We start from the raw sequence: 26,779 nt of genomic DNA, 5'->3' as shown, positions 1-26,779 counted from the left end.
AATGGACAGACTTGCAATAACCTGACATAAAGTGAAGGGCACATTGAGACAATACTTTATCTGTGTAAAAGGAAATATATATAATAATAAACTAGTGCATGCTGATAGCTCAAGTTACCTTTCAATAAGCAAAAAACGTCAAAACTTTTTGTTGTAATACCACCAAATGGAGTAAAACATCATGCAACTTGCTTCACAAATTTAAGAGTATGTTTTGTTTGTCATGATGAGGATGTTTTAAAGGAATTTATTATACCAAGTACTGTACAGTAAACACAACAACAATATAGACAAGATTCAAGCGATCCACAATTAAAAGTTAATTGACTGTTTTGGTAACTGCTAAAAATCCCACTTGAGAGCTGTATCAACCTGTGGTAGGCTGTCCTCTTTATTGAAAACTTTCTCTGTTCTTTCAAGCCTAAGCCTGTTTTTCTAAAAACAGGACAAAGACACAAGTTAAAGATCTCTATAACTACACTATAATAATGCAGAAACTGGTCGGCTCTCTATGTTCCTTGCCATGCAGCAAGCCTTATCTAGACTAGAGCAATGCTTCCCAGTCCTGGATCTAACAGACCCCTTGTTTTTTCTGGTTTTATTGCAACACAGCTCTCACTTATATACGTGAATTAATTATTGGCTCAATTAGACCTGTTGAGTTATTTTTCATTCTCTAACTGGCCGAGATAATTCAGAAGAAGTTAAGTAGCTTAACAGATAGCTCAGCTGGAGGAAAAACCAAAAGCAACATGGATCCTTCAGGACCAGAATTAGGAATCCTATGGCCTAGAGGAAAATCAGGTTTACTCGGTTTATTTGCGTATTCATTTTCAATTAATTTTCCTCCTCAAATGTTTCATCACGCCTGCTTGAAATGTGTTCTGATGGACAACAGCGCTTGTCAAAATGCCAAGTCATGAGTATCTGGAACCATGGTCTTCTTTCTGAATGTTTGTTTCTCACCATGACGAGGGGAGCCAGTCCTACAAAGTCCCTCCGAGTGGTGTAGATTGGCATCACCCCTTCATCTACGGGCTTTGCTGATCCAGGGTACTCCAGCTGCCACGTCACCCCCTGGCTCTCTGCATGGCCGCTCAGTTCTTCGGCTTCAAAGTCCAGCTGCAGGATCTCCACCAGACTGCCCTCAGGCCTGAGGAGGAAACCACAGACCAAACAGGTCAAAAACACAACGGCAGGAATTACTTGAAAGGGAAACTCAGAGCACTGGGAAGACTTAATTCTTCACTTTGTCACATGAAAGTTTCCCTACACAAGCCAAACTCACTCTCTTATTGTCAGGTAGATGAACCTGTAAAGACAGGAAACAGAGCAGTGGAGGCCCACAAAGAAATATGGGCTTTGTGTCCAGGAACCTCTCATGCTTTGGTTAATGTTTCATATCGGAAGATATTATAATGGAGAAGTCTAACCACATTATCTACAGTACATTACCAGTTTCAGAATAAGAAAAAATCTGGATTTTGCCAAGAACCTTTAATAATGTTTGCTATGTGAAAGAATCTGAAAAATCTATCAAAATTCCTTCTGTACAATGCCTGCCTGAAAGTACTATGAATGAACGGAATTAGTCTGGGAATGGAACATTTTTTCTTGGCACAATTTAACTCAAGTAGGTCAGGTCAAATCAGGGGGTGGTGAAATGGCCTTGTCATTTTTGACTTAAAGTGTTAAGGGAGACAGTTCTCCAGGGCTATCCTGCCAAGTCCACCTATTTACCCACTGCAGAAAAGATGACACAAAAGCAGAAAGTCATTGCAAAGAGAATTGCAGGAGCATTTGGTATAGCAGTAAAGTAATGGCTAAGCAATTTACCCTGAAAGGCCCCAAGTCTGAATTTATTTAGTATAATCCTAAACCTTCTTTTTCTACCTGAGACATAATGCAACTGCAGAGCAATTTTTTACATCCTTGTCAATAAAACAGTCATCTGAAACTACAATTTTTGTTGGGGGGGGGATACTTACAAAAATGCTGTTTTATACAGTAGGAAGATATTTTTCACATTATAGCATTATCCCTGAAGACATAACAACAACCTTGAATATGACAGACAAAAAAAAAGGTATGTTTCCAAAAGCAAAATCTTGAAGGACTTGTGGAGTTAGACTTGGGTGTCTGTCTTTAAAACCTGAAGAGAGCTTGCTGGAGGCTCCCCTGAGGAAAACCAAATAACCTTCATTTCATATCAAATGCTAACAAATATATATCCTGGTCCCCAAGGGAAGTTTAATATCAGGACAGGTAGTGCGTAGGATAAAAATCAATGGTAGACTGCAATTCTTCATTTTTTTGGTATTCACATTACTTAAGCAAAACATGTAGAATAAACTGGCAAAACTAAAGGATCCATAACTTTCTTCCTTAGATATCCATAACTTATAATTTACCATATAAATATTAAGCAAATCAACAGATGACAAAAGCCTGAAGTTGAGGGTAAGGTAACACAAGCTGAATTAACAATATACACAGTATTCACCGATTAGTAATCCTGTAATGGACCAACGTTATTCAGGTTGTAACCTGTGTTGTGCGATTGTCTGCTAGGTTCAGCTCTGGTCCTCCACAATGCTGTTTTGGACTAAGTGGTTATTGGAAATGGATGGATGATTGAGTAATTTAGCTGCTGTCAGTGTATTGTTGTTCCTCTTTCTCAATGTGTATTAAACAAACCACAGATGGCACAATGTAGAAAAGGAATATAACTGACACTGATTAACTTTACTGTCTTACATTTAATACACCCAGTCGCACAACCACATCTACATGTTTGTATACGTAGTATAACAGTAAACTAATAATATAAATTTGTGCCGAAATGTCACCAATGTACAACACAAATTATTGTCACTAACATTTCCATATAATGATTTTCCCAGATGTACAATAACACAGTACTTGTTGTTGTTCTCTTGAACAGTCCAGAAGAAAGCTCCACAGTTTCACCTCACTATCCCATTAGTGCAAGAGGCTCATTTCCATTCTGTAACAAAGCCAGAAGATAAAGCATTGCATCCTGCAAGCTTCTTGTTTTTCCCAAGAGACTCTGCACAAAAGCCAGGAGATGAATGGTTTGTCTAAACTTCTCTTCTGGCCTACTTTTAAGAGCTGAATAAAAATAAAATTCAAAATAGTATGATTTGACTACATTAAAGAAAAGCAAAAGAAGAAATATTGATCTGAAAAAACACATAGCAAAGACCACCTCCTGAAGAATATTAGAAGGGATACTCTGAGAGAAATGTTTAATTAATACATGATAACTGTATGCAGTCACTTTAGATCTCAATTTCCAGGGAGATAAAATGTATCAGAAGGAATCAGTGTTGACCATTCCAGGCAGTGAAAGAGATTATTCTATTTAATCACCTTTGCACCTTGGATTGAGCAATGACACAGGAAAGATCCCCAAGGGTATAGACATTCTGACAGACTCCTGTCTTCACACAATTCACACAAATTGTACATGTATGAAAAGTCATGTTGATTTGAATTCATTCCTTAATCAATTTTTGTCTGCTACAGCCAAAGGATTTTCTAAAAATTCCAGGATCACCCTATCAATTTTATGATCATTTAACAAATCCAAGGACCATGTAGAAAGTGTTGCCTACATCTTCATCATTTGGCTCATCAATTGAAGACATTTAACTATATATTTCCTTAACATGTGGTATAAGAATTGGTAGAAGAGATTTACTTTTTTTCTTTAGATTGCAAACACTTTAATGTTTAACTAATACATTTGTAATGGAGCTTCATTTTTATATTTTAAGCATACCTACTATAGTTCTTTATGACTGTTAAATCAGCACCTGATAAATAATAAACAGCAAATTCATAACATTTTTTATAAAAAATGTTATTTACTGTAGTATTCATTGTCAATTATGAGGCACATGCTACCCATTTACCCCTGACTATGTATAGCTTATCAAGCTTTCACTACCAATGGAAGTCATACATTTCTATAACAAATTGCTGTATTATAGCAATACCAAATACTTTGCCCCAAATAGTTTGTATATGTAATAATGAATGCTTAAGGAGTATAATAGCAGACAGGTGCTCACCATTAGTCCCTAAGCCTGCAATTTTAAAAATTACAGCATATGCAAATGACTGTAGATGAAGGGGAACTGGCACACAACAGTTTATTTAATTAATTCTGACCCAGCTGTAGATTACAGATTACAGGCTCTTTTCCCTTTACACCTTAGTTTGTCATTTAATGCCCTAATAAGAAGCAGAGCTAGATCTGTGTGTCCTTGGAGTAGGTTCTAATGATTTTTTTACCAGTGTCAGAGGACAGAGCTAAACCGAAACAGACTGTAGGTTCAGCTTCTAATTGTTTTAATTAAAAGAAGGATCATCGATATTTTTTTTCCTTTTCATTAAAACTGTAGCCTCAGGAATACACTGTACGTTCAATTCTCACATCTGGACTTTACAATCCCCAGTGCTAATCAAAACACCTGAGTAAACAGATAATCTGCATGAGATAAAGTCATCAATGATGCTGATTAGGGTGAGATCCGAGCAGTGTCGATTTTACTCAAAATGAATATGAGTAATTGACAATAGAGGTTTTTTATTTAGAAGCAATAATCATGTACATAAAATATAAATCTCTCCAAATATATTAAGCAATATTTTGGACATGTAGAAACATTTTCTTTTTCATAGGGATCAAAGGTTTTTTTGCCATTCGTGCTACCTGGATAATATTTTTTTTCCTTATTCTTTGGTGTATGACCAATAACAACTGCCAAAAAAAGTATAAAAACAAAAGAAATATTTGACTTCATGATTTCCAGAAAATTGAGATATTTGTTTTAGTGCAATCAGTGCATGTTTACAGGTTTAAACAGAAGCAAACGTTCAGGTTAGAAGGTTAGACAGATCAGAATTCGACGTCTTTGAAAACACAAACACATACCGCAGCTTTCTTTCCTGCGTAATGAGCATTACACAGATTCATCAAAGGACAGAGCTCACAGTAAGGTTTGTTCCATTGTTAATTGCATCCAGTGATTTACCAATTTAATTTAGCACATACTGTAATTCAAGGTATGGCAAAAGTATACTGAAATGGTTTCACAAACTATCGGTAGTCTTTGCCTTCTGTGATTATAATTTATAACTTCAAGTCTCAGCTACTGTATGTCCAGAAATAGATTCTTCAGACTTTGAAAAGGATCTGCACACTGTAACAGGATTTCAGTGGGATTTCCAACACTCACAGAGTTCGGAGGATCAGTTCCCAGAAGTATCATTCCCAATTACAGCAAAGCTCAATCACACTTGTTCAGTTATAACCACAGAAGAGGATGTAAGCTCTGATCATTTGGAAGAGAGGGCTGAATCAAAACATATGTAAGATAACACTGAACATGTTCAACAAATGTTTTTGTTACCAAACAAATAAGTGTAGACCACCTATAAAGAATGTAAGTATGGTTATGGAAAGCTCCAATCCCAAAGGTTTAAGAGGTAACCACACTAAAACATAATTGTGTAAAGCACTGGAACATCTCATTTAATCTCATTTAATTCAAATGTATCAATTTAATAAATAACACTGAAAAGTGTAACTTGAAAAGCCACACTTTAAAAGGTTTGTTGGTACTTACTGTCCATAAATACCAAGTCCAGTTGGGGTGCACTAAAATAAGAGCACAATGTCTTTCAATGAAATTTATTCATCAAAATGTACGACAACGCTGTGTGTAAAGTCTTTGGCTTGCCTTTTTCTTGAAACATCTGACTTCTTTTGACAAAGCATAGTGATGGTCCCATCATTTTCTGGTTCTCCTTTCTGAAGGTTAATTTCCCACAAGACAGAGTTGCTGGGTCTGGCATTAAGGAAGGAGACATTCTTCTTTATCACTGCTCTGTGAGAAACAAGAGAAAATACAAATTAAGTTATGGCTTAATTGTTGTTTAAAAAAGATTAGGTCATTCCAGTAGGTATAGTAGACCTATTGGTCCCTAGAGAAAAATCTCTTGCATTGATAAATATTAGACTTTCCATTTATTCATTTTAAGATTATATAAAATCATATAAGAATAACAGTGAATGTATCATGCCTATAATGTGAATTCAGTGTTAAATATTAAATAAAATAGATATTTTGTCTCTTTGGCAGTAGAATATTGGGTTCCAGAAGAGAATGGAAAATCACCTAAACAATTTTAAAATTAGTGCTACTGGGTAAAGTGAAATACCTGGTCTTTTCAAGGTGAAGACATTTTTGAGAAACACAACCACACCCCATGAGGGTGAAAACATGCAGTATACATACAACAAATGAGTCTCTGTGTGTTTTTCTTTATTTATTACTTTCAAGCTTTAAATCTCTGTGGTATACTTACTGCAGGGAAGTCAATAAATTATTCAAGAATTGCTGTGTGGTTTTGTCCTTTGAGAATAGCTCCTGACCAAATGAATAACCAAATCAGTGTATTAGTCAACATCCTTAACTACCCAACTCAGACGAGACCCAGTTTCTCTGATCTTACTATCAATGGAAAGTGAATCTCTCTTCACAATTATTTAAACTTTATCAAATTAGCAATATCCTCAATAAAAGCTATTGCAAAATTGAAAACACAAGAATCAAATTATTATTTTCATATGAAACATACATTTGTTATGAAAGTGTAGTGGTTAGTGTTCTTGATCTGTAACTGGTAGATTGTGGCCCAGACCCCAGGTGAGTCATGGGTGTTGTAACATTAGGCAAAGTCCTACTCTCAGATTGTTTCATTTATACAGCTGGGTATTTTACTGGATAAAGATATACAGTATGTCACTATGGACTAAAACAAATACATTAATATATAATAGACAAATATATTAATCTAATACAATATTCATATGTTGGTATCTATATAAGTTATATATGTATATATTATATCAAAATACAGCAAAATGTCAAAAAGTTACCTAAGACAATACAGCAGAGAATCAATGAACAAATGCAGGATAGAGCATAAGATCACAGACGTAAGCTAAACAATTAAGAAATCAATCCAGTACAAGATGCACAACTGCAGAAATTAAGATGCTGCATTCCAATGCATTATACTAGAATGGCAAACATGAGCAAAACAGAGTTCCAGACATGCGTATAGTATGTTCAGATCTTGTAGTGTTGGTGACAGGTTATAAGCTGCAGAGCAGAGATACAGATTGTAGGGTCTGCAGGGCTAGTCTGAATAGGGACATTCTGAGGAGGTGGTAGGAGACATTCATTTAACAAGTTCAAACAAAGATTCTCATATTGGCAGGTGAATAAGTAAGCTAGAGTCATTGATATGAATGGATGGTTGTTCTGTTTGATATGAATCTTTCAGAGGCTGAGACAGGACCTCAGGGAATGCTCAATTAGAAAGCTCCAATTCAGGCAACTTGTTTGGTATTCATTAAGGCTGCTGGCCCTTTGTTCTTGTCGAAGAGACAATTTATTTATACTAATGGTTCCATGCTCTTCTGGCCCCTAATTTGTTAAGAATAAGTTTTATCTAATCGAGCTTCAGACTGGCACTGAGCAGAGGTGGCAAGGGACCCAGCTGCTGATCCCACACACACTCTCCAAATTAAAGGTAAACAGATCACTAATTCGCAAATAGTGGGCCCATTCTGTGAAATTATGCGCTTGAGTGCGTATTGGAGAAAATCAATACATAAAAGGGCCCACGTCTGTTTACAATTGATCTTGAAAAAGAGTTTATTACATACCAGTAATTTCTGCAAAGATCTTTTTTAAAAGTCTCGCTTCTGAATTGTTTTTTCTATCTCAGACTGAATCCATCTAGGCCACAGGATATTGAAATGGATATTCTGCCTAGACAGGTTGCATGTCATGAGAGTAATCCCTGATTTGTCACATGACTGTCCATACTACGTAGCCTTATTGCTGGAACACATGACTAAATATCCTACACAGTATGTACAAAATCCACCCCTGACATGTACGATTCAGGAGTTTAATAAGAGGAGGTAAGTAGCCAACAGGGGTCAAGGCTCATACAATTTGATACATACAATTTTTAGCACTTCCTAGTGTCTTTCTGTTGAACGTGAAAATAAAATCTTCTGGATTTTGCTTTCCACTGATTCCCAATGCATTTAATATTCTCAAGGTGCAGACCATGCTATCTATCAAGAAATTCCAATCCACTGTCCCTAAGTAATTAATTGTCCCTAAACTACCTCAGGAAACAATATCACAGTCAACATTCTTCTCCTGAGTCATGGTCATGATCCCTTTAAAGAAGTACCATAAGATTCAATTCACACATCTTCACACTTACAGTACACTCACAGATACAGTACCTACATAAAATAGAATGATAAAAAGCAAACACTTCTATCGTGTCTTTATATATTAATGTGTCTTGTTTACCAGCGAAAATGTTGTCTTGGAAACAAGCTTCTAACTTAATTTATGCACATTTAATACCCCTTATTATTAGTATTATTTTACAATTGTGTCAAATGTACATGATAAAAATGCTAATCAGTGTACAACAAGTACTGTATAAATAAAATACAGTGAGATAATAATACGGTTAAGGCTCACTCAATTTCTGTATCACTCAATGTAAAGAAATGCTTTTGTATGCAAAAAGTTCTTTCAGTGTCCTTCGTCATACTGTAAGCGATACATGAATGTCAGTCTTCACTACGGAAAATATTTATAATGACAAGATGAAGAAATCATGAACTGGAGTCTTTAATTAAACTAGGAAATGAACTGAATGTTTCCTGACAGAGGGAAAGCATTTGACTAAAATTCAGGAACGATAATGGAAATAAATGGTAACGAGAATCATTTTGCGGCAACTGGATTTTAGGTGTGCAGTTATGTAAATTGGGCACTTGAGACATCTGCAAGCATACATTTTCTTGGCGGAAAGTAAATTGAAAATAGAAGAATCAGAATTGGAATTGCCTTGAGTTCTCTAATTCCCACTTTTGAGATTTGTAAAGACCAAATAAATGGGAAACAAAAAGATCAACTTCATCAATTCTCATCAAAAGTCTATTTTATTTGTTTGAGAATAATGCCTCAGATGATTTATAGCCAGAAAAACTGGAGGGGAGGCACAATCTATTTGGAGATTTTTATGTTTTGTAATTGTTTCTCTGCATCTCTTCAATATCATCAACACATTTTATTCTCACTCATTTAAATCTGTGATGACACTGACACCCTGCAAACCAAATACGAAGGAGTGTAGGGCTTATTAAACAGATGATCATTAGGAAAAGAGTAATTATAACAACAGAAATTATGCACTACTCATTCCCAGAAGTGCAGTGCATCACAAATGTAATATTTTTACTTAATCACTTAGCAATGTTTTGTTGTTTTATCCCTGAATCCTCCAATAAACATTCAAATAGTACAATGCCATCTTGCACATTATTGTTCTCTGAGGGAGGAGACGTAATCTGAAAAATTAAGCACCAATCTGATGCAAAGCAAAGTCCCAGTTGAAACGCAGAAAGAAGTTTCAAGGGCAGCATTGACACCCGAGAAAAGGATGCAATAGTCTCATCTGGTGTGACAGAAGTCTGAGATCTTAAATATATATGTTTAACAACATATCATTTCCTAATATCTCTAAGCCTGTCTGGCTTCTGTAAAATAATTGTACTTCAGAAGTCATCAAGTGAGCTGTGCCATGTTCTGCCTTGATTTCCTGCAATCCTGCAAGATAAAATATTATGAAACTCTTTACCTTCATTTCCTACAGGGTGCACATACACCACAGATTGGGAAGCCTGTGATGTGCATGCACACTGTATGCACTCTATACATCCTGTTGGAACAGTACAAACTGTCCTAACTCTGGCATGCATGACCAAGGCCAGGAACAGGACTCCGGTACACAGCTGGAAAGAACTGCAAACAACACAAGTTAAGCCAATAAATTGCACAGAAAGTGACAGACATTCTTACTCAGTGCTGGTCTCAATGGCAAAAGAAGAAGAATAGTTCTAAGGGATACTGTCAGTACACTACTTACATTACATGTTATGCAATACCAGGTTCTCAGTGTCATCCAAACTGCAGTATTTGTGCTGCAAAGAGTTCATTTACTAAATGCACCCATCACGTTAAATTCAGGTAAATTATCTTGACTATACCAGTAATGGAACAAAGAACCCTAGATCATGTTGGCAAATATGTACTTTTGGTTTTAGTACAAATACATCTTTCCAACAAATATTCTGTTTAGCAGTGTGGTGTGATGAGATCCAAACTGAGAATACAACTCCTTATCCCCCCATTCCTACTACCAGTGACAAGGGCTACATTGCTAAACTGCTTATTTCAACCATTTGGTAAAATTACTTTCTGAAGATGATTTATGAAAATAAATACATTTTTAAAGCATGTAGATCAGCTTACATCAAGTTTTTTTGTTATTAAATAGTGATTTTATCTTTTGAGCAAGCCACCTTTTATCAACAGCTGTCTGAAGTAACATTCATTTATATAATCTGAATATGTTGATTGAGCTGTCTGAGCAGCACATCAGCATTGGTTTCAAAAGAAGTTGGAAGTTGAAAATATCTCAATGTCCTCTCAGTCTATCAACATCAAAGCTTGCTCTACTGCAATAATAATAATAATAAGTGGCTTTCTGACAATGGATAGAAATGACTGCCATGCAAGATCACACCAATTTCTTTCACAACTTTCCTTGCTTTTACTAAGTACCTTGTTGTGTCGCAATTTGACATCATGCCTGTCACTTTCAGAAAGTGATTTGTCAAGCAATGCAGAATACTTGGCAGTCTTGCTACATAAGGAAATATTCCTTTCATGGCCTATAAACAGGATTCATAAGCAGAAACTCCCTCTGACTTTCTAAGCATGTTCCTTACAATACAATTGCATTGTTTGTTTTCTGCATCTGTCATTTCTTATTGCCTTGTCTGACTGCTTGGTTGATAGATCTTTTAAAAGAGACATCATGCAGTTTTTTCATATACTGTACATTCTTTAGAAGGCTCTTTTAGTCCTATCTTATCAGTTGGGCTATACATTTTACATCAACCACCTCATATTAATATTATTTCCCTGTTTGGATTTTTAATGGTTGATACAGCTATGTTTTAGGATGGTGGTTTCTTTTTTAGAATGTTTTAATATTTTGTCAGTGTTATTTTCATTTATTCTTTGCCTTTTATAGAAACGTTCTCACATGCCTCTGAGATATACACAGGTCGGCCACATCACATGAAAATATTCAAGCACACAGATTGGAAAGAGAAAGAGGTTCTACACTTCCACCAGAAACACCCTTTGGATTGTTTCAATTTGCAAACACTAAGACACAGGTGCTAATAACTCCATCTGAATCAGAAACTTGTCACAAATAGCTTGGTAGTCTTAGATGAGATTCTAAATAAGTTCAATGATATTTGCAAGGCTTTGAGACTTATGCAGCAGAAATAAGCAGTCTTTTCAGTTACAGTCCAGGTGGATGTTTCATTCTGGGCATTACTGTAAGACACAGCAAACGTGTGGTACAGATAAGGCTTGTCAAATAGTTTGTTGGCAAATTCTAAGATGGATTTTGGACAACTTTAAATCACAGCACGAATACAAAGATCTGTTTCATGCATAAAATATCCACCTATCCATTCTCTCACCACTTCATAAAATTCAGGACCACAGACAAGGGCCACAGCCAGGGACAGGATGCCAGATCACAGGATGCACACAGACACAGTCACACCAGGACCAGTTTTTCCAGAAGCCAATTAACCTGCCAGTATGGTTTTGGATTGTGGGAGGAAACTCAGATAAGCACAGACAGAGCATAAAAACTCCACACAGAGAGCACTCCTGATCCAGAATTGATCCTAGGGCCCCAGTGCTGGGAGACAGCCATGCTAAGCCACAAGAAAACATACATAAATTAACAAAAGACCTACAGTAACAGTAAAAATGCCACTAAACGAATGATGGTTGTTTTCATCATTAATTTTGAGAACAGATCTTTTGAGGCATTTTCATTATCAACCAAGGATCATTAGTTCTTTAAAATGTTACAGTTTTCAATATACTGTATGCTCCAGATACCTGAGGGACATTCTGTAAACAAGCTAGATTTTCAAATACACGTACAAGACAAGAAAGAATACAGAATGGAAGCTGATTTGCCAGCTACTGTAGATCACAGGAGCAGTTTTCCCATCATCCTTGGCTGCCAGTTGTTTGTAGAGGGGGCTGTTCACAATGCACTGTATTATTATTTATTAAGGTGCTGTTCACACTATTTTAAAGCACACAAATGTCCCTGCAGTAATGTTTTCCACACCTAACTATTGCACACAATCAATGTACATCATGTATACACGCTACAGCAATCTCCCAAATGCACACATAAAAAGGTCTAAACACATCTCTGCTCTCTTTAATATCTTGTCTGATCAATAAATATCAGGGAGGCTCAAATACACACAGCACCCAAGGAGCTGGTACTTATGCCTACAACTGCTAAAAATATATTTTTGGGCATTTCTGGTTTCCCCAGTTGTGTTGCCTAAGCTTCCTGTTAATGTGCACATTGTATGTGATTCAAACTAAATTATTGAAGAGGGAAATGCCATAAGACTTCTCAAGGTGGAAATAAGAATTCATTACAGAGTTCCTTCTGCTGGACGAAGAAATTAATTTAAGTTTAAACTCACAATTCATGCAAGCTGCTGCTCTTAACTTTCACCTTACCCTGGAAGGGTGTACCTTCACATATTGAATGCAGACTTTCATTTTATTTTTGCTAAAAACATTTTTCAGTTATGTAGAATGAATAATGGGCATAAATAAGGTTATGACCAGGACGTCTGGTATAGCAGTCAACTGCTGCATAGAAAGTGCTGATTTGTGGCTCTAAGCCCACAAGTAATTGAATCCCAGGAGAGCAGAGATACACTCATTATATACAGTATACTGTATATCCACTGGTTAACATATTGGTGGGATATCTTATCCCAACATTCAATGATGGGATAGTGATGTGATATAATCCCACCACAAATTATGCTATGCTTGTACTGTCACTGGCCTTTCTTATTACATCTGGGCCTAAAACCATTTAAATCACATTCGGATTTGTCACTTTTGAAATGCAATAATAAGGGCCCTTAAGCAGCACAATAGTTAGCATTGCTGCCTCACTGGGACCCTGGGCTCAATTTCAGACCTGAGCTGGTATGTGTATGGAGTTTGTTGGTCCCACGTTCATGCGGGTTTTCTCTGGGTGCTCCAGTTGCCTCCAACAGTCCAAAGACACACTGCTACTGCAGGTGAAATGTCATCTGGGAAAACTGGACCCAGTTTCTGTGTGTGTGCCCTGTGATGGACAGTGGCGTACTGTCCAGAGTGAACCCTGTCTTGCACCCATTGCTTGCTGGGATAGGCTCTGGCTCCCCCGCGACCCTGAACTGGAAGGAGCGGTTCGAAAATTAATAGATGAACAAATGAATAAAAAGGATCAGAAACAGTAGTAGTTAAAAGACAGGCCCTACAGTCTATTAAAATATTTTTCACTTTTTTTTTCTTTTCAAGGTGACCTACCACACTCTGCTCTCTAATAAAGAGAGCAGTGCTTGTTTTCCAATTCTATAGTTAGAAGCAGGCCCATTCTCTGGGGAAGTGCTGGGACTTTCTGAATGAAACACTAAAAAGCTCAACTCATAAGGTAAGAGACACCAGCCAGCTGCAGGATGTCATTAAGATGTTGATAACGATGGGAATCTTAGCCCTAGCCCTGCTGAAGTATGCAGTGAGGGGTACAAGGAAGTCACTCCTGTCTAGATTTAGTTAACGAACATGGGAGCTCACTTTAACAATTCCTGTTTTTGTAACTCTTTATGCAGTGGAGGACATTGGGACACTTGTTTAAAATAACTTTTTTTAGTTTTAGTAAAACTGCTTTCCAAGGTTGATATTGGACATGGAAAGACCTGATCATTTATTTCCTGTTAACGCAAGGATAGCTTAAAGGCTTTGTGGATACTATAAAATACATTTTTTCAAAAACTTTCTCTGTCAGAGTGGAGCTCTTTCAGATGCACATATGGGTGTGATTTTTACCGATTATTTAAATTGTCAGTCTAATTAAATTGGCGTCTATAGCATCAATGAAATCAAATCATCTGGAAATCAGTGGACGCAGAGCTTGATACACCCTGGACAGGATGCCATTGCAGGGCACACACAGATACAAACATGCACACATCACACCAGGCCCAGTTTTCCCAGAAGCAAATTAAACCCACGAGTATGTCTTTAATGTTAAACAAGCAGCCAGAGGAAACTCACGCGAACTTGGGGTGAACATACAAATTCCACACAGATAGCACCCCGAGTCCAAAACTGAACCCAGGGCCCCAGAGCTCCAACGTGGCAGTGCTAGCCACTGTGCCACCATGCCACATACTGAATCTATATTAAAGCCAAAAACATATGTAAAATCAAATATTGTTCGAGTATTGGTAAATAATATTTAAATATACTTTAAAAATACTTTAGACATACATTGTCATCTACAGTATTTCAGATATTTTGTATGTATTTTTAGATTTCAGTACTTCTTAACTTTTGGAGTCTGCTATTCTCTATACAGAAAATGAATCAAAAAGTGTTTAAGGTTAAAGAATTTGACACTATTAAAAAGTAAAGTTTAATTTCTCTTCTGTGAATGAATTATCAGAATGTAAGTTTCATTTAATGGACTCATGGGTCCTATCTATATACAGTACATTTTTTTCTCTTTTACATTAAAGAGTACCTGGGTGCTAAAATGTGGAAAGCAAATTATTTTTTCAATGATAGAAAGATGGCTTTGATGAAAAAACTGTAAATTAAAAAAATGAGCCCACCTTCTGCCACCACAGTCACCTTTAGACAATATACTGTACTGAAGCCTCCTTTAGTTGGGATGTTCTGTGAAGCAAATCACATGCATGCAGAGAAAATGTTTTCTTCTGGTGTTTTAAAAAAGAGGTTTTCCCCTAGTTAGAGGAGGAGAGGAGGTACAGTACCAGTGGCTGCAAATGGAGAGGATTCTGAAGCAGGCTGCTACGCACAGGGGTAGGAGGATGATGGATGGGCACTTTGAGCAAAGCTGACAGCTTGTGAGGTGCTTTGTTTTCAGGTGCTGCACCTGTCATCCATCACACTTTTTTTGGAGCTTGGCAGGGGTGTCAGCCTGACAGAGTTTAATCTGCAAAGCAGCCCATAACCTTGGTCACGTGCCCCTTAGGCCTATCGACCCTCAAAGCTGAAAACCTCACATTTCTTCTGCTTTTCTGCTTTTGATGAGAACAAGAGCTGCAGTTATAACATAAATCACTGACATTCCTAATGAGAGGGACAGGACATATTCCAACTCAAAATTTGGGCCAGTCTGTCACACAACTTTACGTTACTTCAGGTAAAATCATGGTTGGCTGATTTGAAGCACATGGATTTTTAATCAATAGCAATTTAAATCACTTCCAGCCAGCCATCCGTTATCTAACCACTTTATCCAACACAGGGTTGTAGGGGAGCCAGATACACCCTGGATGGGATGCTAGTATATCGCAGGGCAAAGACAGATAGACACAAATGCACACACTCGCACTACGGCCAATTTCCCCAGAAGTCAATTGACATACCGGTATGTCCTGGTACTGTGGAAAGAAACTGGAAACATGTGAACACGGGGAGGATATCTAAACTGCAGGCAGAGAGCAACGTCGACATTATCCAACCACGTCATGTGGTCCCATTTTATCCGGGAGTCAATTCGTTGCTAGAAATTAATGTTTCTGTTTCTTTTTTTCTTAGACTATGCGAGGGCAACAATCTCCTCACAGATGTGCTCGCTGGTCTCAGATGAAAAAAAGAAAACAAAAAACAATAAATACTCATTCAGCGAAGCTGGGGATTCTGGAACATAAGGTTACTGAAGATTGCACTCTGCTAAGGAGTGAAATTAAGGCTATCATTCCTGCAGCTGCTACTTTGATGCACAATTCTCACTTAGTTGCTACTGTGTATACTTTATCTTTTCAAGACGTTGCCTATTCCTCTTTAAAAATGGATTAGTTCCCTGATACCAATGACTAATGTTTCTATTTTTTCCTGGAATGTATGAGGACCACATTCTCCTAATAAAAGTTCTAGCTGTCTAGATTAGTTAAGAAGGAAAAAATAGATGTTGCCATGACACAGGAATCACATTTGAAATCAAAAGTTAATAAAATTATGATAACTGCATTTTCTTATAATGCTTCACTCTAAGATATACTGTAAGATAACCTTGAGGTAAACTATTCAATGCATTTAAGCTTATGTTATGTGCTGAGATAGTACTTTTAGTTAACACACAAACATACTAAAGCTTAGTTAGTCCCTTAGCAAATATCCCAGAAAGGTGTTCCCACAGTCCAGTCCCAGTAAAATGGAAGGGTCTTACAAATAACACAGGGCCAAAAGAAACACCACAGTTCTTAACATTCATCAACGGTTCCACACTGTCAACAATACTCATAACTAACCTCCCAAAATTGATGCTGAGGGCCTCTGTGTATAACTCAAGGCTTGTCCCAGATTAACATTTACTTAAACATGTTATGTCACATCCATATCACAATACGTATCAGCAGTAAAATGCAGAAATCAGAAGAGTACCATTTAATTTAGACTGCAAATGAAGTCCATGACCGCAATAGTCTGACCAAGAAGAAAAGTAAATACTACAGTAAATAGTAAAGATGCCAGCATAGAACCCTGAGGAACACCCTTAGTAAGTGGGATAAGGTCAGATTTAAAACAGTCAAGTTTTCCAGATAATGACTTCCTCAATGCTGATGATATATTGTTCTATACTGTATGTAGACAATATCTCCCAATCCCTGCCTCATCTATTACCAATTTTTGATGACTCTGACGTTCTCTCAGGGTATAAAGTGAACTGGTTTAGGTCAGCATTGCTGCCATTACAATTTAAAATGCAGAACAATCTCTTACCTTTAATTGTATGGCTGGTAGAAGAAATCTCAAAGATGTTTTGTAAATTTATTATTTTTACATGCTATCAGATTCAATAGTTCTAATAAAAGTTTTAAACAGGCAGGCAGATTTGACAGTAACTGACAGCCACACAGCTTACCAGAGGCAGGAGAGCAGGGAAGAATTCTGTTGTGTTGCACTTTTCTGCTCTATTTTCTTCTGTTTTTAAACGTTTACTTAGCACCTCTGAGTCTCAGTTGATATTCAGTGACAATCAAGGAAAATTCCAGTCGCTTCTGTGAGATGGAAGAACCCTTTTTCTGTCCTGCCAAAGGTGGGCAGTATTTACAACACAGAACATATGATACAGAAAGGGCATTGGCCACAAAGTGGTACTGTATGTTAAGAAATTCGGTGTTCTAGGACTATGCATTCTTCATTAAAGCACTTGAAAAAGATGGTGTCTGTGCCAGCATCATCATTAGCAGAGCAGCTCAAAGAAGTAATGGCAACTGGCCATCCCTGTGACAGATCACTTGCACTCAAGTGATAAAGAGAGGAGGATTAATCATATGAAAATGAACTGAATCTATTTAGTTGTAATTAAAGATGAAAGAACGATAATGAAAAGAGTAAAAAAAGAATAAGAACAGGATAGAAAATTGTTTCACGTCACTAACAAATACTAACAGTATTTGTTATAAAAAGTATTTTGAGTACCTTGCCTTAGATCTGATCAAAATACACTGTGAAGCTCATACAGTAAGTGACTTCATATTGTTTTACTTCACACTTGCCTTGGTTTTCTCATTGGAAATATGTTGGAGGTCGCTTCTTTAACATCAGGACTAAACCATTTATTTTTTCTATTGGAAAGGGATATTTTCTGAATTGGATTGGAATCGGGAAAAGAATACAAGTACAGTAATATATTGAAGGAGAAAGACTGGTCAGAACATCTCACGTCATGAAGACCTAAACTTATCAATATTATAATTATAACCTGGCTGCTGTGCAGCTCCTAGGAGCAATCATCTCATAAAATAATGGCACACACAGAGCAACTCCATTGCCAGATGGCTTGGCCTGCGAACACAGCTAATAGATGCAAACTGCCCTGCACAAACAAACAATCAGAATTTAGGATGATTTCCCAGAGGTCTGTATTTACTGTTACTCGGCTGATTGCAGGGCTAATCTGTTTTCTATTTTAATGCCAGTAGCATAGGGAGGTAAATAAATGTTTAATACATTTTTGAATGTAATCCGGATATGTAATAGCACGAATTCAAAATCACAAACATGTTTCCGCCCTACAGAGATGGTTACATAATGACTAAGTCTGATCAAATCATTATGTAATTACTGTAGGTAAAACTCAGTGAAGTAAAACAGCTCTCAGGTTTGAACTACAAAATGGGAAAGTCGGAAAGTTGTGGACTGAGAGCATTGAGGTTGCAGGCTGGATACCTGAAACGGAACTTAATTTCGCTCACCTGCCAGGAGGTCCCAGGGTGCCTGTGCAGAAACACAATCCAATTTTCCTTTGTCTAATTGGCTAATTATCATGGCAGAGTACACAATTCTTAATTACTTTTCACACAGATGTAGGGCTGACTGGAATGCAAAACCATTTACAAAGCCTTTCTAAAGGACAAATGTCAAGGTTTATATATCTCTTGTGCAGTCTCCTTTGTAAACTCTGGAAAAGCATACTTCCAAAAACAATGTCAATCAATTTTTAAGTTTTTTTTTTATCCGGACCTCTTTCTAAACTGAAATTTCAAAGGGACAAAGACAAAACAACCATATGCATCTCTTAGTGAGAGATTTCACCCAAATTACTAACTTCAGTTATGGTTCTAAAAACACAAAGACATTATGACATTGTACTTTATTTGAAATGATTGAATGGAATTGAAAGTACTTCACTTTAGCAGAGCTTGCACATCTGTCATAGCTTCTAAAACAATACACTTAATGCAAGGTAATCCTAGAACTCTTTGATTTGTAACTCATTTTGCTCATAAATTCTATCTTAGGATTTAAAGGGTTTAGGTCTCTAAGCTTTATTAAGTCAATGAATAGCTTTTGTATTGAGCTTTTCTCCTATTGCTTTGAAGATACTACCACTGATAAATGTGTATTATTGTAGTTCATTGTATACTTAACCCTGTTCTAAACCCTTAACACCCCTGACCCAGTCAAATGTATTTCTAGAAATGGTTATCTGCAGTGATACGATTTCTAAATGGATTTTGGTGAGGCAGTTCTCTGAAATCCAGTAAGCTCAGAAGGGTAAGCTTCAGGGTTGTGGGTCCACACTCTCAGGAAGAAAACTGTTGCTGTACCTCTGAGAAAGGTGCCTCACTCCAATTGATCCAGTCAATGACCTGTTATACACATGGTTCTCTCTAGTCCATCAGTATAATTGAGAGTTCGCTCTCATATTACCTAACTGGTGAAATAAAGCAATAGAAAATTCCATGTTATGCACGCTGAAAAGATACAAATCTAATGTTTCCTTCACTTATACAAATGTTCAGAAAGAATAACACAGATGTGAACTAACCTCATTATCTATAATTTAAACGGCTCATTTCAAAGTTATCCTTACATAAATTAGCAACATACCACTATTGTACTTCCAAGCATTGCAATCTTATTTTACAATGGGAAAGACTCTTCTCTTGACCCCAAGGATGTTACTGATGTTGTGTTACTGACACACAACAAGGCAAGCCTGGTCATCTGGAATTGGCAGAAAAAACAACAGGATAAAACTGATTACTTAGGCTAGTTGTTTTATTTGGTTAGATACAGCTTATCTACACAGTTTATTCTTTCAGTAACCACCCCCCTTTGGGCTCTCTCTGTCACTGCAATTCCATTTCGTTTTCAATGACAAATCATTAAGTAAAGAAGTGGATTTCAGTGGAACATACTGACATCTGCTCAGCCAGAACATTAAAAGAAATGGAAAACAGAAAGCTTCTTAATTAACTGTATAATTATGAAGAAAGAATGGAAAACCAGCCCATGAGGTGGAAACTAAACTGTGGCAAACAGGCCACCTGCTGCAGTAAAAAGACAATTGAGGGAAAGGACACTGCATGTTCCCCATCACTTCTTGCACAGACCCTGGCACATTTAGTTACTAAAGTAATTTCACTGCAGGCTTTGCTCTCTTGTGGGTGAAAGTACTGCCAGTAACCAAGGCATCACTGTGCAATGCAATAATTCAAAGTTTCCTGGTGTTTTTATCTCCATTTCTACAGGCGTCTATGCGTTCATGTTACTGAGGCACTCGGAGAATTCCACAAACGTCTGCCAACAGCCAACAATTTCACAAAGGTTAAAAATGGATGCTGAAAAGGAAATGCAGACAGGCAAGCAGGTGGACAGAGATGGAAGAAGACACGGAAATCAAAAAGATGGAATTAAAAGGACAGAGCGGGAGGAAAAGGCAGACAAAAGAGAAAGCTTCACTGGTGATCTTAAGTGAAAAATATCCCTTCTTAAAGGAATTTCAAAAAGCAGTGAATTCTCTGAAGGAAGTGAGTATGACAGTGTGCCAGAAGTGAGTGGGTCCTTCAAACTAAAAACACAGTGAAAATTAATTCTGTCCTTTAAAGGAGAAAAAAAGGTAAAGAAGTCAATTTGGAAAGCAAAAGCCCAAACCCAGACCCGTTTCATTAACAACTCTCACTGCATGTCGTGAAACATGTGGCCATACTGATTAGATTTCTCTGGTGTTGCTCAGCAACAAAGACCACAACCCTTGTGGCCATACTAACCTCTAAAACATAGTTTGGAAAGACCATTGCACCTTCCTATAACCCCTGTAAGTGGATAGAAATGTGATTAATGTTTGTCAGCAGACTGAGGCCAGATGATCTTTTAGTCTACTGGGATGAGCCCAGCAATCACAGCTAAAGCAACAGGGCACAACTGTATGCTTCAGCCAGACTTGGCACCCAGACAGGGCACACCAGATTAAGATTTGCATCAGCCAGGGAAAAACTGCTTCTCGTCTTGACGCAGTGTTGATTTGAAATTCTTCAGTAAGAAATTAAAATCCAGTGGGGAGCAGCTTTTGTGTGGTAATTTTTGTATTAACGCTAGCTAGAGTATGCATTTATTAAGCAACAGAACATGGACATGTGTGTGTTGTGTAAGCTAGTGCTACAGGCTCTACTGCATGATAATTTCCCTAGGACATAGAATAACAAATGAAATACAGCGGTGACCTTAAGGAACAGATCCGAGTAAGGGTACTGCCTGCAATTGTAATTTAATATTAATACTGCAATCATGTTTAGTGGCATACAGAAATGGAAGAGCTTGCTTTTTTCTTAATCAAAGTGACAAACTGGGATTTTCTGCAAAGTCTGTCTCTCCTCAATATATAACTAAATACCATCAAAGAGCAGATACACTCCCCACCCACACACCACTCTGTGATGTCTGCAAAACCAATCTGAATTGTTGAAGCTCTGACATAATTTATCTTGCGACTTTGACAACACCAATTTGAGCCCCGGTAATCCTGAGAGGATTTGTCTTTTTATCTCTACATGACCAACATTCTTTACCAGCTCAGCCCCCTCTCTGTCCAAGCCTTGCACAGCCCTAAGACTCTAACTTCAGCTGCCTCTCTTAAAGATCAGAGGCAAGGAGACTCAGGAAATGTTATTAAAAGAAAACTTTGCGATACAAAGGTTCAATTCAAAAGTATCCAGTATCCTTAAAAGCAATATAATGTATGGGATGATGGCAAGTCAGGTTTAAGAATGGCACTTTCTGAAATTTGGACCCTGTCAGGATATAAAGCAAGGGTTAGCACCTCACCCCGATTCTTACCCAGTGAAACCGAGTCTTTCCTATTGCCATGGACTGAAGCACTACCAGGTCAAAGTGCACCTCGAGAGAGACATGCATCAGAAACATGGATAGCAGCTATCATAGGGTGACAGCTCCAGATTAAAATCCTTTTCATGCACCTGTTCTTGAATGCCTTCATTATGTTTCTGTTTGAGCTGATCTTCTTTATTTTATTTTTGCATATGAAAGAGGGACTGCTGCCAAAAGGCAGTTTATAAAACAGGTAAAAAAACTTGCAAATAAGTTTTGCAATATTTCGATACAAGAAAGAAAGTGCATTCGTAATAGATAATAATAATAATAATTACTTACACTTATATAGCGCTTTTCTGGACACTCCACTCAAAGCGCTTTACAGGTAATGGGGACTCCCCTCCGCCACCACCAATGTGCAGCATCCACCTGGATGATGCGACGGCAGCCATAGTGCGCCAGAACACTCACCACACATCAGCTATTAGTGGGGAGGAGAGCAGAGAGTAATGAAGCCAATTCACAGAGGGGGATTGTTAGGAGGCCATGATTGATAACAGCCGATGGGGAAATTTGGCCAGGATGCCGGGGTTACACCCCTACTCTTTTCGAGAAACACCCTGGGATTTTTAATGACCACAGAGAGTCAGGACCTCGGTTTTACGTCTCATCCGAAGGACGGCGCCTGTTTACAGTATAGTGTCCCCGTCACTACACTGGGGCATTAGGACCCACATGAGCCGCAGGGTGAGCGCCCCCTGCTGGCCCCCCTAACGCCTCTTCCAGCAGCAACCTTAGTTTTTCCCAGGAGGTCTCCCATCCAGGTACTGACCAGGCTCACACCTGCTTAGCTTCAGTGGGTTGCCAGTTGTGAGTTGCAGGGTGATATGGCTGCTGGCTAAGATGGTGTCATAGATGGTGTGATAGATGGTGTCAGAAACGCCTAGTGTCAAAGTGGATTTTGAATTCTAAACTTAAGGCAGTCTGTGTCAGAGATCATTGTTTTTCAAATTCAAATTTGTGTCCTAAAAGGAAACAATTATTTTTGCTTGATTCAATTAAAGTGATGCTAATATTATCTGAATTAAATTAAGAAACCACAAATGATATGCTAATCAAACAGAAATAAATACTTTGTATTTGCTCCACTAAGTGCTTGAGACTTAGAACTTTTCCTCTAGCTGCGGCTGACATATATTCATAGTTAAGAAATAAAACATGGAAATTAGCAGGGCAAATGTCAACACACAGATCTTCACAAACGCCTCCTGGTTCTCAATCCTTTTTAGAAAAAGGATCTTCCTTCAGGCTACATTTGTGTATAAACACAGTAAACGTCTTTCATTGGACTGAGTTTAGTAATCGGATTAAGGATACTCTCTATAGGTTTTTTTCTGTTCTATTTTGTAATGAATATTTTTACTACCAAAGAAAAAAATTAAGAAAAGTTTTTGACCAAAAAACAAAGACATCAGTTAACTTTCAAACCCTAATTCTGAAGCCAGATGGACCCTAGTGTTTTAATATAGCATAACCCAAGAAAAGAAAACTCATAGACACTCCATTTCTACCTTGGTTGGCTAGTGACACTCCAGGAGTAGCTGACAACTTAACTAATAAATACAATAAATTAATTATTCTGTTTATGATATTAATATGTGATTTATTAGATTAGAAAGAAGTTAATCAGCCCCTGAATAACATGTGACATTCTGATGAACTGAGTGAAAGAAAAGAGTTGGGGGTAACGGTTAACTTGTTTGTTTTAAATACTCAGAGATTTTAGAGCTGAGTCAATTGGATAAATATTTAAACAAGCCATTGCAACACAAAGAAGAAAAAATCAACACCAAACAACACAACCGATAAAGCACTGAGGTTATCATAAGATTCTAGTTTTAAAGTACTTGGGTGTAATTAAATTTGTTTCAGTTCAATTTATACTAGTATCGTGAATTTTAAAATCCATGTTTATATAACAGGGGGACTAGTCACCATTCAGTCCACTTAACGCCACAGAAACCAGAATAAGCTCTTGCCCAGTGATCCCCTGTGGCTCACATATTGAAATTAGTTACCGTACACTAACATAACATTTGGCTTCATTGTTTAATTGCTAGATACAGTGGTTTCACAGATAGACAGGTCATGTGAGGCTCAGACACAGAAATAAGAGACATACTGTAAGTCTTATTATAAATAAATACGTCTTGGCTAAGAAACTGTTGGGTACACCAGTCTGACCTCTGTTTTCTTAGACTGGAATAGCAAAAAGACACTGAAGCTGACCGGGCTAACTGTAGATGAGTGCTCTTTCTGAAGGAGGCTCCTGTAAACTCAGAGACTGGCAAAGCTGTGTTCAGTAGCTCCACCATAGGACCTTGCTGAACAAAAAGGTCAAATGATGTCCATCACATGTTTTTATGAGGATGTTTGAAGAATGTGTAAGTGTGCATTATAGGAAATGAACATAGAAAAGATTACTGCAAACCCGCTGAAACTAGTTAAAACACTGCAAAACAGGCCTCAAATACTGAAATTAAAAATTTAAAGATGTTAATCTTCCCTGTGAATTTGACGAGACCTTCCCTTTGGCAACAGAGGCCTCTAATAGCAGACAAAGTAACACAAGGTAAACCTGATATGTCTATTCCCCCTTAATGAGCAATTAAGATACCTTCCCTTGATCGTTACGTGTATTTGTGTGTGATATGTGAAATAGTTTTGTTCATTTTTCAATACCAGAAGGATTTATTTGGATGCTGTTAAAAAGTGTCAATAAAAGAGAAATGTGAGACTTAAGAGACATTCTGACCATGAGTATAAACCTCATTATTATTATGCCTTCCACTAAATGTCTATTTGTCAACTTCACACATCCAGACAATATCAAAATATTCGCTACATTTTTCACAGTAAATAGATTAATACTTGATATGGTTTTAGTCTTCTAAATGTTAATACTGCTGCCTCCTGCAGTCTTTAATAGACAGCCTTTAAACCCTAAACGACTTACCTCAATATGAATTTGTCTACAGCAGATCCGCTAGACACAAAGACATAAAAAGTAGCGATATCGGTCTTTTTAAGGGGCTTTGAAGATGTCTGTATAACAATGGCTTCACCAAGCTTGAGCTGGGTGAGGTAAGCTTCACTCTGAGGCACTTGAAAGAGACGAACACTGCCAATCCTCTGCATAGGAGTAACGGAGCCATCGTCTGACTCATATTGCTCTGTTCTGCCCCATTTTTTAACATCTTCACTGCTACACCCTCCGTTTGCATTGGGCCGTGCTGTATAATAAAGCTCCACTGAATTCCCTTCTGACTGATCAGGTCTTTCCCGAGTAGTAGTCTCACTTGCTGGACTAAACCAGGATAAAACAGGCTCCAGTTCTGCCACACAGATCCCAAGGTCCCCTTTAATTGAACAAGAACTTCGGACCTCTTGGGTCTGCCAAAAGGCATAAACAATGACACAAGGCAAGTCATCCACGGCACCTTCAGCGCCTTGGGCCTCCCAGTCTCTTCCCGAGATATAAAATAAAATCCGCATTTTCGGCGTGGAGGAATACACCTTCTGGGTAAGGATGTATGACTGGATCTTCCAATCGAAGGTGAACTTGGTGGAGGTGCGGAACAGGTCTGCAGTCTGCATGAAGTGGAGAGGGACAGTTTGTTCCACAGACAGGGGTCCATAGCTGGCACTGATGACAGGTGGCTGACTGGTCTTGAGTATCACAAAGGGCTCTGTGTGGATCTGCATGCTAGAGTTCCTCATGATATCCTGACTGATTTCCTTGAGGAAAAAAAAAGAATTGGCATTGGTGATCTGGTAGCTGACAGGCAGGTTCACAGGGAAGAATGAAGGGCTCTTCACGCTGTCAGAAAGCTCTCGGCTCTCAAGCTCTAAAATTAAAAGAGAAAAACAACTTTTAAAGAGCACCTCACATCATCTTCTTCACATTATTCCTAAACTTAACTCAGTATCCACAGAAAATGGATACATTAACTACTTAACATGATTGCACACAAATTTCGTTAAGGCAGGTAATTGCTGTCGACAGTACACACTACTTAAGCCCATTTTGTCTTTTTATGCTTGGCAGCAAATTTTACTGAAGTGCCTGCAATTTAGCGAGAGATTAGTGGCTCATATGGGATGTTACGGTGCATTTCTAAGAGCTCCGTAGTTCTAATGTTTATACAGAATTTAGGTTTTTATTTTAAAAACTTCATGTAAATAACGTCAAAGATTCAAAAGCTCGACAACAGTGTGGATTTGTGAATGAAATTTTCACTGCTATAAATCTTACATTTTTAGGGAACATTTTTTATTTTTATATCAAGGTAAAGGGAATGTACCTTACTAGAGGCCCAATTTACTGAACCATGGAGAGATAAATAACACTCTTAAAAGTTTCAAATAACCGTAATGTAGCACTCATACATTACAAAAGCAACAGAAACGCACTAATAACAGTATCCATGCTAAGCACAGTTGAACCCCTTCAGACAAAAGCTTTAATTTTTCAATAGACAATTCACATAATTTCTTTTAAAATTATCAGCTCTTCTGATCAGTACATTACTCTGAATAAACCACGATTAGACATACGCATTATACAATGTAGAATTCAAAAGGTCTCATTTGATATGTGGATAAGACAAATTATTCCCAGAGAAATGAGAATGAGATTCACCCCTTATTTCTGTGCTCGGGAAGTAATTTTTAAAATTAGTTTATAAAAGCAGGAGGATGAGAAACACGTTTCTCGTTAAAGTAAAAGGGCATCAATGACCTATTATTTAATCCAAATTTTATCCATAACAGTATTGACTTGCCTTTGGTAATATTAATGACAT

General features: G+C 37.6%; 1 protein-coding gene across 1 annotated transcript in view; it reads right to left on the bottom strand.

Annotated features, from left to right (window-relative positions):
• The window catches only part of LOC148641684 (transmembrane protein 132D-like), a 71,290-nt gene that overhangs the window by 25,891 nt on the left and 18,620 nt on the right, over window positions 1-26,779 (bottom strand). The window contains exons 2-4 of the mRNA XM_088618154.1: window positions 24,931-25,822; window positions 5,772-5,918; window positions 967-1,153 (exon numbers count right to left, since the gene is read on the bottom strand). Coding sequence (XP_088474280.1) covers window positions 967-1,153; window positions 5,772-5,918; window positions 24,931-25,822 — 1,226 coding nt within the window. The remainder of the gene's footprint in view (window positions 1-966; window positions 1,154-5,771; window positions 5,919-24,930; window positions 25,823-26,779) is intronic.

This window comes from Lepisosteus platostomus, chromosome 24 (assembly GCF_059453375.1).
Source record: "Lepisosteus platostomus isolate fLepPlt1 chromosome 24, fLepPlt1.hap1, whole genome shotgun sequence".
NCBI lineage: Eukaryota > Metazoa > Chordata > Actinopteri > Semionotiformes > Lepisosteidae > Lepisosteus > Lepisosteus platostomus.
This window is presented reverse-complemented; position numbering and strand designations above follow the sequence as displayed.